Source organism: Megalobrama amblycephala, linkage group LG11 (assembly GCF_018812025.1).
Source record: "Megalobrama amblycephala isolate DHTTF-2021 linkage group LG11, ASM1881202v1, whole genome shotgun sequence".
Taxonomy (NCBI): Eukaryota; Metazoa; Chordata; class Actinopteri; order Cypriniformes; family Xenocyprididae; genus Megalobrama; species Megalobrama amblycephala.
The window spans coordinates 34,193,442-34,209,843 of record NC_063054.1 but is presented as its reverse complement, the minus strand read 5'-3'; the positions used below and the strand labels follow the sequence as shown (position 1 = coordinate 34,209,843).

At 37.4% G+C, this 16,402-nt stretch overlaps 1 protein-coding gene across 2 annotated transcripts in view; it reads right to left on the bottom strand.

The window, feature by feature from the left end:
* The window catches only part of atad2b (ATPase family AAA domain containing 2B), a 94,567-nt gene that overhangs the window by 11,876 nt on the left and 66,289 nt on the right, over positions 1-16,402 (bottom strand). For both annotated transcript variants that reach the window (XM_048207639.1, XM_048207640.1), the window contains exons 25-26: positions 8,122-8,700; positions 7,527-7,657 (exon numbers count right to left, since the gene is read on the bottom strand). In XM_048207639.1, the coding sequence (XP_048063596.1) occupies positions 7,527-7,657; positions 8,122-8,700 (710 nt within the window). The remainder of the gene's footprint in view (positions 1-7,526; positions 7,658-8,121; positions 8,701-16,402) is intronic.

Here is a 16,402-nt window from a genome sequence, read left to right as displayed (position 1 = left end):
AACGAGCTAGATTCACATGGGCCATGATTAAAGGGTTAGTTCACCCAAAAATGAAAATTCTGTCATTAATTACTCACCCTCATGTCGTTCTACACCCGTAAGACCTTTGTTCATCTTCGGAACACAAATTAAGATATTTTGATGAAATCCGATGGCTCAGTGAGGCCTGCATTCACAGCAATGGTACTTCCTCTCACAAGATCCATATAAGTACTAAAAACACATTTAAATCAGTTTATGTGAGTTCAGTGGTTCCATCTTAATATTATAAGGCGTTGAGAATATTTTTTGTGCACCAAAAAAACAAAACTATTTTTTAACAATATCTATTTCAATACACTACTTGAAGCTTTGGAGCTTTACGAATTGAGTCAGTGATTCGGAGCGCCAAAGTCACGATTTGATACGTGATCCAAATCATGATTCGATTCGCAAAGCTCCGAAGCTTCATGAAGGCTCACTGAGCCATCGGATTTCATAAAATTATCTTAATTTGTGTTCTGAAGATGAACGAAGGTCTTATGGGTGTGGAACGACATGAGGGCAAGTAATTAATGACAGAATTTTCATTTTTGGGTGAACTAACCCTTTAAGGCAGAAATGTTGAGTAAAAAATAAAGGAGAAGAGCACTTCTCCGTTCTTAATTTTAATACAAATCTCTCATGCGCTCCAGCTGCAGAACATGTATAATACATTCGACTAAGACAAACCGAAAGCTGAAATGGTCAAGTTAGAGAAGTGGAACAAGTGATGCAACTATTGTGGAAGATCCAAAAGATGAACTGTGTAAAATTAAACCTTCGAGATCAATTTGAGACACACAAGGCTGTATTGTGCTGCACTGGGTAATATTACTATTTCACAGTGAGATGGAAAAGATATTTCTTTTTATTCTTGAAAAAAGTAGACTTTAGACCACAGATATTAAAATAATAGTTCACCCAGAAATGAAAAGAATATAAAAAGCACCATAAAACCAGTCCAAACAACCTATGCAATGCCTTTTTAAGCTACAATATAAGATAGCTTTGCGTTAGAAAAGGACAGAAATGGACTACAAAAGGTGTGGGCTAAAAAAAGAATGGGGGTAAACACCACTGGTGGTCAAAAAGTGGTCAAAAAATGACCAAAATGCACATCACACACTAAAAAATAAACAGTAAAAATATTGATTACAGCTGAAAAGCATACAACTAAAAACTTTTTTTTTTTTTTTGTTAAAGAGTCTGTGCTGCTCATCTTTGCGTCATCAGCACGACATAGCAACTGACAGGTTCGACATAAAATCAATTGCCTCTGGGCTTAATGTGACACATATCAAACAAAGTTTAAAAAACAAGTTTATACACTTAAACTTAAGGTTTGAACTGCCACATGTAATAATGTCTTATGCAGTCTGATGTGCTGTCCAAAATGTCAAATCTGTAACTCTTGTTCTGAAACAAGGGTTAGGGTTCGGCCGATCAGAACCAATTACATGTTTGCTTCTCGTGTTGTCATCTTCAGTGACAGCAGCAGTAAAGCAAAGATATCATCAAACTGGCATGACATTTCCATTTAGTTTCTTTGGGAACCAGAAAAGCGTAGCGCCAGATCACAGTCCAAACAAATACTTGTACATACAGCTTCTGGTGGTGCGTAGATCCAAAGATAACTCCAAGATCAAAAAGACATGAAAGATCCGCACACAAGAATAAAGTCAAAAAAGTTTAAAATAATTTATTTTCTAGAGGCCATAAAAAGTGCAAAAAGTGCAAGTGCAAAGTGCAAAGTGCAAAACGATTTCGGGATCAACCCTTTATCAGTGCCATGATTCCAAGCATACACCTGTATCCATTTAATAAGCTTATTACCATAATCATTATAGAGAGCCGGACCTCGAATACTAACACCATAAAGGTAAATAGATACAATCAATCAATGTTATATGGGGTCCGGCTCTCTATAATGATTGGAAGGTGTATGCTTGGAATCATGGCACTGATGAAGGGTTGACCCCGAAACGTTTTGCACATGCACTTTTTGTGGCCTCTGGAAAATAAATTATTTTGAGCTTTTTTGACTTTATTCTAGTGTGCAGATCTTTCATGTCTTTTTGATCATTTAGTTTCTTTGTAATGGCCGTGCATCTATTTTTTGTGTACTACAATGCATCAAAAAAACAGAAAACAATGGACCCACCACGGCTCATTAGCACATAAATGGTGTAATGCCTCGTCATCATCGTTCCTGTGTCTAAACAAAGATGACTAGTGTAATTTCTTACATACTAAGACAGATGTTCTATAAACACCTTTTCCAAGCGTCTGGATAGAGTGCTGTTCTCAGCTTGGCACATTTGGCCAAATACATGCACAAGCACGTTTAAGTTTTGGGGCAATCGGTACCCTAGCATAGCACACGTTTATGTTTGGCTAGCGCTGAACCATAGCAAAGTATGTGTTGCAGGTTGGCAAGATCTATTTCCTGGCATGTGTTTTCCATCAGTTTAGTCAAGAGATAATTTATTTTAGCTCTCTTCACACTCAAACATTCAGTGTTGCTGAGAGAGCAGAAGAAAGAACTGACAGAAAAAGCTGAAATCAGGAAAATATAAATAAATCCAATTATCATATTTAACTGAATTAATTACATTGACAATACTGAGTTCATTTAGACATTTTGCACAAACACACACATATTTGTGTTTTCTCTTTATTACGACAGGTGGTCTAATAAATTTGTTAACTCTGTGTGTGTGTGTGTGTGTGTGTGTGTGTGTGTGTGTGTGTGTGTGTGTGTGTATATATGTATATGTATACATAGTGATAACAGTACTCCTACCTTTTCTCCATTTCTATCATTCTGCTTGAAGCAACTGTCATTGCAACCGTTTTTTGTTGTTGTTGTTGTTTGTTTTGTTACAAATGCTACACTTGTGTTACCACAAACTGTAGTTTTTAGAGTTTTTAAGGCAAGAATGTAGTTGTTTAGAGCTGAAATATGCAACATATTTAATCACAGCTCCTATTTTACAATTTGTTTAGACGTTTTCGGAGATGCGAGCTCCAGGCCGTTCAGTGCTCATGTACCCGCCAAGAACAGCTTCATCTCAGACAGTGCTTCGGGTGTTTGCTGCCGTGTCTTATAGTGGTTAAACATGACATATAATTAATTTTGGGTACATAAAATGGGCAATCTTTGGTCTTATTAATCTAGTATGTGTTCCCAAGCAAATCGATTTGGGCTATGTTAAATTTAATAATTTAATATTAAGGCTATAATTAATTTACATCCTGTAGAGCACTGCTTTTGTACATTTGACTGAATTGTACAAGTGTGTTTATTTCCTATTGTCATTTATAATGGGTATTGTTGTTCATTTAAATACTGTTGTTCAATAAATATTTTATATAAATAATATGTTGTATTCGGTAAGGGTCCATTAGTGCGTAATATGGATTGAGTGAAAGTTACATTAATATGCCATTAGACGGCAGCAAACTTTACAAGTGAATAAGTCAGTGAGTCGCAAGAGACTTTTAAATTGAAGGGGACTTTTGTAAACAAAGGACGTTGTTTTAGCACTGTTATGGAAATTCCCTTAAAAGCTTAGTTCACCAAAAAATAAAAAATAATGTCATTACTCACCCTCATGTCGTTCTACACCCGTAAGACCTTCATTCATCTTTGGAACACAAATTAAGATATTTTTGATGAAATCCAGCAAGTTACTTTACACTTTCAGTGCCCAGAAAGGTACTAAAGACGTATTTAAAACAGTTCATTTGAGTACAGTGGTTCAACCTTAATAATATAAAGAGACGAGAATACTTTTTGTGCACCAAAAAAACGAAATAACGACTTTTCAACAATATCTAGTGATGGATAATTTCAATATTAAGGTAGAACCACTGTAGTCACATAAACTGTTTTAAATAGGTCTTTAGTAGCTTTCTGGGCACTGAAAGTGTAAATTAACTTGCTGTCTATGCAGCTATGCAGGCCTCACTGAGCCATCAGATTTCATCAAAAATATCTTAATTTGTGTTGCGAAGATGAACAAAGGTCTTACGGGTGTAAAACGACTTGAGGGTGAGTAATAAATGACATTATTTTCATTTTTGGGTGAACTAACCCTTTAACTGTAAATAGGACAAATACAAAGATTGCTTTCCTCAGCGGACATTCAAATGGATTTTTATAATGGATACAATATTATGGACATTGACCTGAAGAATGAATGTTAATCAAGCACAGGTAATGCTCAACCACGTGATCTCTCGCTCTCTCTCCCCCTCTCACTCAATAATTCTGTACAAAATACAATGAGTTTTTACAATGAGTCCCTCCATTGTATTGGAGGGACTCAACATTCCTTCGTTACTAGTAGGGATGTCCCGATCACGTTTTTTTGCCCTCGAGTCCGAGTCCGAGTCATTTGATTTTGAGTATCGGATCTCAAAATCAGTATCGGATCGGATCTGGACATCCCTAGTTACTAGTTCTAAAGTGACGTTTTAGAATTAGTAACGGAGCCTTGGTCAAACTGTCAACTTGATATTTGAATCTGTGGCAGAAGGAATTTGTTCTGCGCAAAAGAGGGGTTTAAAGACACTCCGTTGTTATTTCTTATTTATTTACACACTCGTGCAATCAAACTGTTGTATAAACAATATCACATGATCTCCACAGCCATGCGATATGGCTGTATATCAGCACGCTGTGATTACCTGTGGCCTCGTGCCTACGGCCGAATCACAGCCATGAAGATATGCAGCCATATCGCACATATTTATAAACATAAAAATACTACTATGATGTATAAATACTTAACTCAAATAGAACACAAAATAAAAATGAGAATGAATTAGAAAATGAAAAGTGCTAAATTGAAATAATAATGCTAAAACAAATGTACCAATACAAAAGTCTCCAAAAAAACAGGCTTCATTTCTTATTTTCTTATTTTTGAAGTTGTGGTGAAATGTGAGTCAGACTTGTTCTTGACAGGTTTTGGGAGATTCACCCAGCTAGAAGAACGAACAAGGAACATGTTTGAATGAAAACGGACCAATTTCTTTGGTCATGAGAGCAGCAGACATGAAGCTTGACATGCTATAATAAGCATGCTTTTAAGAAAACATTAAAAGTGAGGATAAAACCTTTTACTGTGTCCAAGGCAAAGACAGATTTAGACAAGCATGTCTTCTTGTTGAGCGATGGAGCCATATGGCCACAATCATGTTAAAGATCCAGGGATGTCATCAAGTGAGAAGACAACCTTTCCAAATCTCCAGTCTCAACTTGTGTGGTTTTTAGCTGCCAAACACTGACACATGATGAGATGCTGGCTTCTTGCGATGCACAAAAACACCAAGGCAAGATGAAACTCAAAGTTTGCTGTGACGGCCCTTTAATTTCAAATGTGTTTGAGGGCCGTGCTGCGCAGCAAAAATGTCAATAGTAATGAGCGCATCTCCAGTCAATGAATATGAATGAAGCGCAGGAAAACAGCCCACTTTTCATTTCTAATATGTGTCAGGCATTTTGCCACCCCAAACAGGAGATACCTGTTTAAACGGCAACTCTCACCCCACTTCAACGGCAATTCAATTTGTTCCATAAGCCAGGGATGAAAAAGCAATTATTCACAGCATCCGTCACTTCACGATCTGTTTCTTAAAGATATCAGCCTTTTCTCGGTAAATGAACAAATAAGCCGGAGGATTAGTGCCACACGTGCTTCCGGGCCTTCGCCCCCCATCGCTTCACACAGCCCAGTGGCCGGCGATCCGTGTAAGGAGTTCTCAGGGGGGGGGTTTCAGTGATGATGGTGTGATAGATGATGTGGCGGTGGGGTGTGTCGCATGTCGTCATGCGATAGAGCCGACTGCTCAGTCTCTTCTTCAGATGCTGCGGTCACCAGTCTGAGCACTACAGTTGGCACTTTGGTACTGGTGAGAAGAAAACTCAGCATGCCTGCCATTTGCTGTGTTGAAAGTGTAAGTCTCACACATATTTCAATCACTGTTTAGCAAACAGGATGTGCAGCATATTAAGTCACATTAAAGGGCGTGTTCCGAATGGCACACTACCATACTACTCATAGAAATGCTATATGAATATTGTTTACTATATGCATGGAATAGCAGGATAACACTTTCAGGGCATAGTATAAGTAGGTGAATTGGGATGCAGCAACTCATTCAGGAATAAGAACTTGTTGAAAGATCAACTGGTGCTTTCCAGATTGGAACTAAAGTTTTTTGTGCTCGTAAGAGGAGAAACTAAATCGACAATTGCGGCCCTAATTTGATGAAGTTGATAGCAAATAATTAAATGGAAAATGAATGACTTAGCAAATGAGAGTGAATGAATACCTCCAAAATTGCCTAATGATGATGATGATGATGATGAACCAGTCTCCACACTGATGACTTTCTTTCCAAAACGAGTTGATGATTGGAGTGATTTCCCTCCTTCTGAGATCAGTGTATTACAGCACAGCTACAGTAATGCTAATGAGCGCAGAGAGCTTATGGGATGTGCTTATGGATGTACGTTACCTCAGAACAATCACTGAAGACACCAGAAAACTATTTCCAACCCATTAACTTCAATAATTTGATGCGGGTTATAATATTGGTTTCAGAGGCAGAAAAAAAACATTGCAATTTAATGTAAAGTAATTAAAGGGGTCATATAGTGCCACTTTTACAAGATGTAAAACAAGTCTCTGGGGTCTTCAGAGTGTGTATATGTAGTTTTAGCTCAAAATACCCCACAGATCATTTTTATAGCATGTTAAATTTGTCACTTTTTGAGGGTGAGCAAAAACGCTCAGTTTTTGTGTGTCCCTTTAAATGCAAATGAGCTGCTGCTCCCAAGAAGAGGGCGGAGTTTCAAGAGCTCATGTTAGCAGCAGATCCAATTACCTCATGCAGACTCACTGAAAACTATTCAGCCTTTTATGTTCAAACCAGAGTCAGACAATGATGGAGAGTCTCAAGAAGAAGTGACAACATGTAGAATGCAACAGGACGTTTCTGAATGGTTAGTTGATGAATTTATATAGCTGATGTGGAGTTAACTATCTTCAAGTCATTGATTAGCATATTCTGTCATGATAATCTATAAATCACTCATATGGGAACTGTTGTAAGATGCCTACAGAGCCAGAGAATATATGCTGCATGAAGATAGGACAGGTATAGATTAGTTTAATTACGGTTAAAACTCATGTTGCCATCTTGCTTTTATGACATGCTATTGCAATTGTGTTAGGTACTGTACTGCTATAACATGGCCTCACCCTTTGTTACATGTTCTCGAGGGCAGGGTTTATGTAAATTTTAGGGTTAGTGATGTCACTTTAAAAGAAAATATCTCGCTTTGCTTTGAACTTTGAGCGTCCTAACTTTGTATATGTTGTGTATGCTCTAACAGCAACATTACACACTAACTAAAGTTAAAAAGGTGAAATCATAATCAAACACCCCTTTAAAACATATTTTAGTTCTTACGAACTTAATTTCCACCTCACCTCGAGCCGCTGGTGGTCAACCACGAGAGCAGGAGGTGGCGGAAGTTGCACAGCCTCCTCGAGTCTGACAGCCAACTCCTCTGACTCCGGTTCGGATGGACCTTTACCACATTTCTTCCCTTTTGATGAACCTATAAAAACAAAGCACATTATGGAAAAAACCTGAGCACGCAACACACGAGAAACAGACAACACCTGGTGAAGGAAAAGCATGTCTGTAACCATATAAGAGGAGACAAGTCCTCAGGGTGTTTCTGTTGGTGTATTTAACTCTCGGCAGGAGAAGCGCTCACAAGCAGATGGTGTTTTGAAGTCCAAGTACAGAGTATTTTTCTCCAAATTGTGATTAACCGTACAGTTGACTATCAATACTAGGAATTATTCATCAGTCCTACATCTTTTTGGACATCTGTTAAGGCTAAAACTTTATTTTGGGCAGTTATTTATTTATTTAACATTGCTTAATTACATATGAGATTTACATATAATTATGTTCTATGCATTTTAAAATCTCTAAATTGACATTTTAAATATATGAAAATATATAATATGCTAAATTAGTACTTTGGCATTTGCCTAATCTAAAGGGCCATACCTTCTTTTTCATGGTCGCCATCAGACGTGGTTTCCTCCGTTGCCGCCACATTCTCCTCTGCATTGCATTCTGGGGCAGAAGGTTCTTTATGCTCTGCTCGTTTCTCTTTAAATGCATCTATTTTAACAGAGTCTACCTCTGTTTCTTTATCTAGAGCATCACTGTACACGCTGTCCATAGATTCATTTCCATTCACACACTCCTGAGGTGCGGGGACCGTCGGGGCCTCAGATGGCTCCTTACCGCTGGGAGCCTCATCTGAGGGCATCTTGATGGCCTCATCTTCGCCCTGAGGGTCCTGAGTGGCCGTTGGCTCGCAGGAGTTTTCCTCCTCCGTGGAGAGGACGTGTCCGTTGGCCTGGAGTGGTTGTTTGTCAGGATGGAGCTCCATTGCATCACATGATGACTCGTCCTGAGTGAGACAGACATCACCTTGCAAAATTGCAGCCGAGTCCTCTGCTCCCTCTTCCTCATCTGGTTCATCATCTTCTTCTGCTTCCTCCTTTTTATAGCTCTTTTTCTTCCTGATGATGCCCCGCCCCCAAATCGGTCGCCGTCGCAGTTTTCGCTTTATGTTATCTGAAGACAAAGAAAGATTTGTGTTAAGTCAACTAAGACAACAAACAGGAAATGCATAATGTATTCATTCTGCAAAGAAATGAACAAGTCAGAAACGGCTCAATATGAAACTTTGTTAGGTTAGTTTTGGGGGAATACTGCGTCTTTTTTTTTTAGATGTAAATTATAAATTGAGATTTTCTTTTTATTTGTGAATGCAAAGTCCAAATAAATAATAAAATTCACTGGATGTTGATATCATAATTGGATCATGACTGAAACCACATCAAGCATATAGTGTCCACACTAAGTGAATTTACAGCATTCATTTCAAACCCAGTAAAGCACCTTATTGAAACCGTTCTGACCTTGCAGAGTTTCTGCACATTTATTAAATCTAAAAATAAATTTAAATAAATGTTATTATATTTAGAAAATAAATAACCATTTAAAAGTATAAAATAAAATAAAATAAAATAAAATAAAATAAAATAAAATAAAATAAAATAAAATAAAATAAAATAAAATAAACAAGCAAGTGGCTTCAAAGCTAACAAACATAGATAAAAAAGCCACACAAATCATTTTGATTTTATGGAGGCTTTTAAATATGGCGTCTTCTCTAATTAAGGTCTACTGTTTCTGCACATTTAGATTTAAGAAATATTAAAATACATTGAAATAAAAAAAACTATTATATATAAATAATTCTATTTATTAGATAACCAAAATATAAAATAAAATAAAAGCTAACAGACATTAAAGCTGCTGTCCGCGATTTTTGGCCCTCTAGCGGTTAATAAACAGAACTGCACGCGTCTTGTGGAGGAACATTGTAGCCGGAGCTACTTTTCTCCGTGTATGTCTATGGCGAGTCACACAGTTACTGTGATACTTTGCGGCGAGTCCTACCAGTCCGGTCTGAAATAGTCCGAATATAAACACTTATTATAAATGTACCATAATGGCTCAGGATAAGACAAAAACACGGTTTGGAAAATGGATTCATGTTGTATATTCTCATTATATAATTTTTGTACATTTTTAACACAAAAAAAGTTACAGACTGCAGCTTTAACTAAAAGCCACAAAACTCTTATTTTGATTTCATGTGTTTTTTAAATATGACATCTACTGTACTCTGATTAAGGCCTACTGTAATATAAAAATGACTCAAAATGCATAATGAGAGCAAATTCAACGTATACTGTACAGTATCTACAGAAACACTTGGAAAGCTTTCGAGTTGTGCAGGGTCTTGCATTTTAATAACTTACATTCACCTCGTGATTCTCGCTCCCTAATTACATGCAAAATCCCTGTCAAAATCACGAGTGTTGGAAGCAGGTCTAACCGTTCATTAGACATGACTGACTGCATGATGAACTTCTCACCCACATGTCTCATAGTCACTCAGATGACAACGAGAGAGAGAGAGAGAGAGAGAGAGAGAGAGAGAGAGAGAGAAAAAAAAAAAAAAAAAAAAAAAAAAAAAGTTGTCGTGACCGTCACCGGGGAGCTTATGCTGAGCACTCCAGAAGCACGGCGAGAAAAATACAGAGGCGGGTGGGCCAATCTGTTAGCACTACATGGCACCTGTCCACTGTGTAATTGGTCGGAGAGGGAGAGAAAGGGGCTATGTAAGAAAAAAAAACAGAGGGGGAGCACTGCTCGGCACGCAGGAGGTCATGCTTAAAGTCATAATTGAAAACAATGGATGGCAGCCCAGATGTGCGCCATATATCAGAGCCCAAAAGGATTGGGCTAATTTTCCTCCTCCGGCTGCTGGTGCTTCCTATTGGGCTTTCAGTGACTGAGTAGTCACACTCCACTCACAATAATGGATTCCCACACCACCCCTCCTATTCTAAATACAACAGTTTTTTTTTTTTTTTTTTTTTTTTTTTTTTTTAAATCGGAGAGGTTGATTGCGAAACACTTGGTGCTCCCTTCGGATGTAATCAGAATGATCGAGTGAGGTGTGGGAGAGAGAGGGAACAAGCAAGTGGAAGAGAGAGAAAGAGAAGGACCTTGGAGATTGCCAACATATGGACGGAGAGAGAAGAAAGAGAGGGCGCGCATAAGTGAAAAATAGGGTGGGGGGGAGCTTTTCCATTTCCAAAAATGTAATAAAAACTTCAGGCTAAAGGTCTGATGCTGTAAAACTTTAACAGGCTTCATTCCACACATTCCTCTGCTCGATCCACAGCACTAGTCTGGGGTAACAGGTCTCGAGTTCAACAGTTGGGCTTTTACTGTCTCTACCTTCTGCAGTAACGCTGTCTGAGATTCTTAACTGAAGAATGTGTGTACCTCAGGTAGTATGTAGATTTTTCGTTAAGGTTACTGGTAAGAGAATACAGTATTTGAGACGTTACTGTAAGCTGCTGTTTGAATGGGACATTTCGAGACTCACACCTGTAAGTAAATGTGGTTGTCAATCCCAAAAACTGATAGGGTGAACACAGCCTATATGTGCTACTCTGATGGGTCAGTTTTTCCATATACAGGACTAACTATTTTTCTATAAAAAATGACTAACATAACAACATTAAATAAAGCGACTAATCTAACATACCTGTAAAGTGACTGACTAACATAACATAAAACAAAATGACAAACCTAACATAAATTGACTGGCACAGCAAAATAACACAAAACACAGTAACTAACCTAACAAAGTGGCTAACAAACTAACATAAAACAAAAAGTAACCAACCTAGAATTTTCAATTAAACTAGATAACATAAAACAAATTGCACACATTTTTTGTTTCCTTTCATTCATCCTAACCATAATAGGTTGGTTTATGTTAGTCACTTTGTTTTATGTTATGCTAAGTTACTTGACATTATGCTAGTCACTAAAAACTAACTAACTAATGTAACCTAATATAACAGTATATAATAGTAATAAGTGACTAACATAACATAACATAACATAACATAACATAACCCAACCTAACCTAACCTAACATAAAGTGACTAACAACTGAAAAAAGTGACTAAACTAACAACCTAGCATAAAATAACATAGCACAAACGTAACATAACTAGGGCTGGTCCGAATACCATTTTTTGAGCTTTGAAGCTTCGGTAGTAATCAACACCGAATATTCAAAGCTTCGGAGGGAGGGGAATGAACATATTCTTCTTTCTAATAAAGGCAGTGTAACGAGTAGAAATATGGTGCGGCCTCTTTAAGAGATGCTCTCGTCAATCGCCTCGGTGAAGTCTGTCTGGTATCAATAACTCAAGCTTAGTGAACTATCCCCATTTGCTCTGTACACAACGCGTTACAGCAGGAATCTCTGTGTGTCTGTCTGTCTGTTTGCATTTTTATTCTGTCGAGAACCGTTCATCCAATCGACTTCACACGTGGTGGGTGTGTTGCTGCAGACCCAAGGGAGTGCAGTGTCGTATTTGGTGCAATATGGACACGCGACATGTTCAGAATTAATAAACTTAATAAACTACAGAACAGTGAACTAAACTAGCTGAAAGCGGCGTGCTCAACGTGGGCAGAGCTTATATGTTTCCGAAAACGGACACTGCACTAGTGATACAAAACACAGGTCTGTTAAGAGCAACACTTTTAATAAAGGTAGTCTAACATTTTTCTGACAAACAAATCACTCCCAAATCAGAAATAAGCAGCACAGCAATTACTGACATAGTAATGGGTAGGCTATTTAAATAAAAGAAGTACGAAAAATAAATGAACGAACACGCCGTCCCAGTAAAATCTCACGTTTGAGTTTTAACAAGCTCCTATATTTCGGATAGATTCATTTAGATTGATAATACTGGGTAAAGAGGCTAATATATTTTGTTTCTATTATTCTATTTTCCACAATGTCAAAGCAACGTAGCTTAACCCAAAATATAAGCTTGTGCAGTTGTGCGATTCAGACAGAGAATAATCCAGTTGCAGGGAACACATTAGCAGGCTAAGAAGAAGCAAATATATTTAAGTATAACAAAGTTGGGTTCCATCAACTGTCCATCCTATTAAAAACAGCTAGGCTATATAAAAGATAATTTTAAAATAGAGTATTGTATTTCGCCAGATTTTGTAGTGTAAACAAATTTAAGCACCGAATGTGAACGGTTTCACGAGGGGGATGCCAGGTGTGCAGTGGAAAAAACAAACACGAATATTCAAATCCCAAAATTGAAAATCGAATACCAACCCACCGAACGAATATTCAAATAATTGAATATCCAGGTCCAGCCCTAAGCATAACGTAGCTTAATGTAACACAAAGTGCGTTTTATGTTATGTTAGTCACTTTATATTAGTCACTAACATAACATAGACTAGAGTGACTAACAAAGTAACAAACCTAACCTAAAATAAAGTGATTAACATAACATATACTCAGTGCATGTTATGTTTACACAATGACAGTATAAAATGAGTCAAAATTTATGCCTTTATAAATACCGATTAAGTCTTAATGATGGTGCTTTGGGGTAAACAGGCCAAAATGTTGGGAATGAAAGACAGTGCTTTAGAAATCTGTCTGAAAACCATTAATTTTGCAATTTGGTTTGTTGCCACTAATTGTGCAGAAATTCCACACTGGACCTTTTGAATTTGGCCTTTAATCTATTTTATAAACACAGGTGGTCTTAGGCAATGACAAGCTGCATCAGTATCACAAAACATTTTAGAGAACATGTACTACTCACCAAGACACTAATCAGTGTTTTAAACCTGTTGTGTCCGTCAAGACATGTGTATTTATGTAACAGGCCCTACACTGCATCAGAGTTCAGTAAAATTATGCTTTAGCTGCACAACAGATTCGTTCTGTTCCACATTTGCATATGTAAGGCATCAGAATTTGCGGACAATGCAATTTAGCATCGACAGCAAAAACATCAGTCCAGATTGACATGCATGTTTGTGACAACTGACTGTGAATGCAGATGAACAGAAAATGAAGCGGAACTGATGAGAACCAATTTATTAAGATTTAGCAACCGGATGGTAGAAAGGTGCATGTAGCAATTTACGCAAAAAGGTCATTTCTTCTTGCTTGCTATTTAGCTTTTTCTTTTGTGGCCACACAAGACCTAATTTGACATTTCGGCCAAATCACAGTACACAATAGCCGTGACTCGCTCTAAAGAGACCCATGCGGTGCATCAGGCCCTAATGATGCGTAATTAAGTCCACAAAGGCTCAGTGTGTTTGTGTGTGTTCAACCAGAATACCGGGCTTATGATTGAACAGCACTACAAAGAAACTAAAGTACACCAGGCTGCTTGGACTGATTGATAGGGGAAAACAGAAAACTTGTACTGCTGGAGGACATATTGATGTGTCCAGATTGCATCTGCCGCAAAACGCTGACAATAGCATGTGTGAGGCCAGATCATCGTCAAAAGCTGCATACAGGAGATTTCCAAGATGGTTAACATTACAAACTATTATGTTTAATAAAATGCTAAGCCTAAAACCTAAACTCAAATATTCCATCAAAAGCAGTAAAGAAAATAGCTAAATAAATAATAATAAAAAGCAGCAATGATTATCAGTGCTTTGCCCTCTGGGTTTAAAATCAAATCCTTGACAGAGCCAAAGGCAGAAGATTTCCAGCCCTGTAAAAGTCAAAGCTTGACAAGGAATCAAAGCACAGGCTGTGGCCTCCAGGACTGTGCATCATAACCCTTGGGTTTCACTGTTAGAGAAAATGCAAAGCAGTAAGGGTATCTGTATTATTAAAACTTCAGTCAAAGTCATAAAACCCCAGCTTATCTGCTTCGGATATTTCCTCCCATCAGCCTAACACTGCTTTTCATGTCGACCAGGTAGAGAGAAATCTAGCTTGAGGATTATGAGAAAGCTACAGTCTTTAATGTTTAAGCCTTGAAATGCTTTTTGTTTGTTTTTCTCTCACGCCAGCAGAAGGTTTTAAAGATGGGGTGTCTAGCCGCGCTAGTCTAGACACGTGGACACGATTCTTTGTTGCTAAAGCAACAGAGTACATGCTTAATTGATGTGAATAAACAAATTAAATAAAATATTACACTCAAACAGTTCAGACAGAGAAAAGGTAATGCTGAATTTCTGAAGTTGTGGGAAAAAATCCTCACTCAAACTCCAAATAAACCAATTCATTATAAATAATCAATGTAAAAATCAAAAGAAATAAAACAGTATAATAATAATAATAAAAAAATCTAGCATCTGAAAATTGTACATTGCACTGTATGGTTTTTGAGTTTTTACAGAAGCTAGTATGTGTCTCTACTGTGAAAATAAAAAAAAAAAGTGGAAGAAAACCATGTTATTTTCATGTAAAAATTCCTTGACTTGAGTCCAGCTGGCCAGAATAACTCAACTAGATGTTCTAGTTCTAGACAGGGTTATTTTGTGTTCGGTGGTGCTGAGGTCAGCTGATAAGGCTCAGGTCACAGTGATTCTGGGGGATGCTGAGCTGGATGGAGAAGAAGCTACAGTCATTCACATGCGGATTTGCTGGATCTTGACTACAGCATCTGCTTCAGAAACAACAGACTAGGAAAAAAAAAAACAAGCGAGAAGGATGGAGAGAAAAAGCTCACCAGAGAGAACTTCCTTTTCACAGCCTTGCTGTCTTTGTGAATAGTAGGGGTGTTGTTCCAAGCCCCAGAATAAACCGAACAGCACAGGAAACATATTTCAGGAAACGGAGAGATGCAAGTGTGCGAAAAAGAGAGAGACTGACAATAATGAAAAGTAGAAAAAGAGAGCCGGGGGAGATGAAAAAACAAACAGTTTGCAGGATCGTATAAGTTTGCGTACGTGTTTATGGTCCTTAATGTAACCCCTAAAATATCAGAGGCAGCGCTTTTTCATCATCACTGTGTGTCTGCTATATAGATTTCATTTATAAATGTCACCTTTCTAAAAGTAGTGATTACTCATGGATGGCTCAGCTCTCTCGGCCACGTACAGGTGACCTTTGCAGTTATTTCAGGGGAAATGAAAATATTTTTAAAAATAACTTTCATATAAACATCAGCCAAAACGAACGTTTCTCAATAAGGTCAGAGTAAGCAAACACAGGCAATGACCGAGTTTGCAGATCAGTAATATTTACAGGATATAGTATTTATATTTGAATGCCAATCCATCCATCCATCGGTTAGTGTTAGGACAGCAATTTGTGCAAATGTAATTTGTAATATTACTTTTATGGTGTGTGTATATCTGATTAATCTCATATAGGATGTTAATAATTGCTTGCCAAATAAAGTAGATGAAAGTACAGTTAAGTGCAAAATGTGCAGCACCAATCTGCCTTATACATAACATTGTATTGAGAATACTCTATAATGTTTTGAATTCTTTAGTTGCCCGTTCCTTTTAGATGATTCTTTTTCAAAAACATTGATGCATTATTGATAATCTAACGGTTATTTTTCTAGTTAAATTTTCATTATCTATCTATCTCTCTATATATCCATCCATCCATCCATGTCAGTACAAATAAAATAAAGGACAGAATAAAAAAAGGAAATAAAATCATGCTCCATCCATCCACCCATTAAAACAGAACACCTATGTTTTCTATAAATAATTCAGTATTCAAATCATTTATTTTAATTAGCTATTTGTGATCTCAAAAAAGAAAGCTGAAAACACATCCCACAGATGTCCCTTTCGCCATTAAAAGATTAATTTACTCACCCCCATGTCATCCAAGATGTTTATGTCTTTCTTTCTTCAG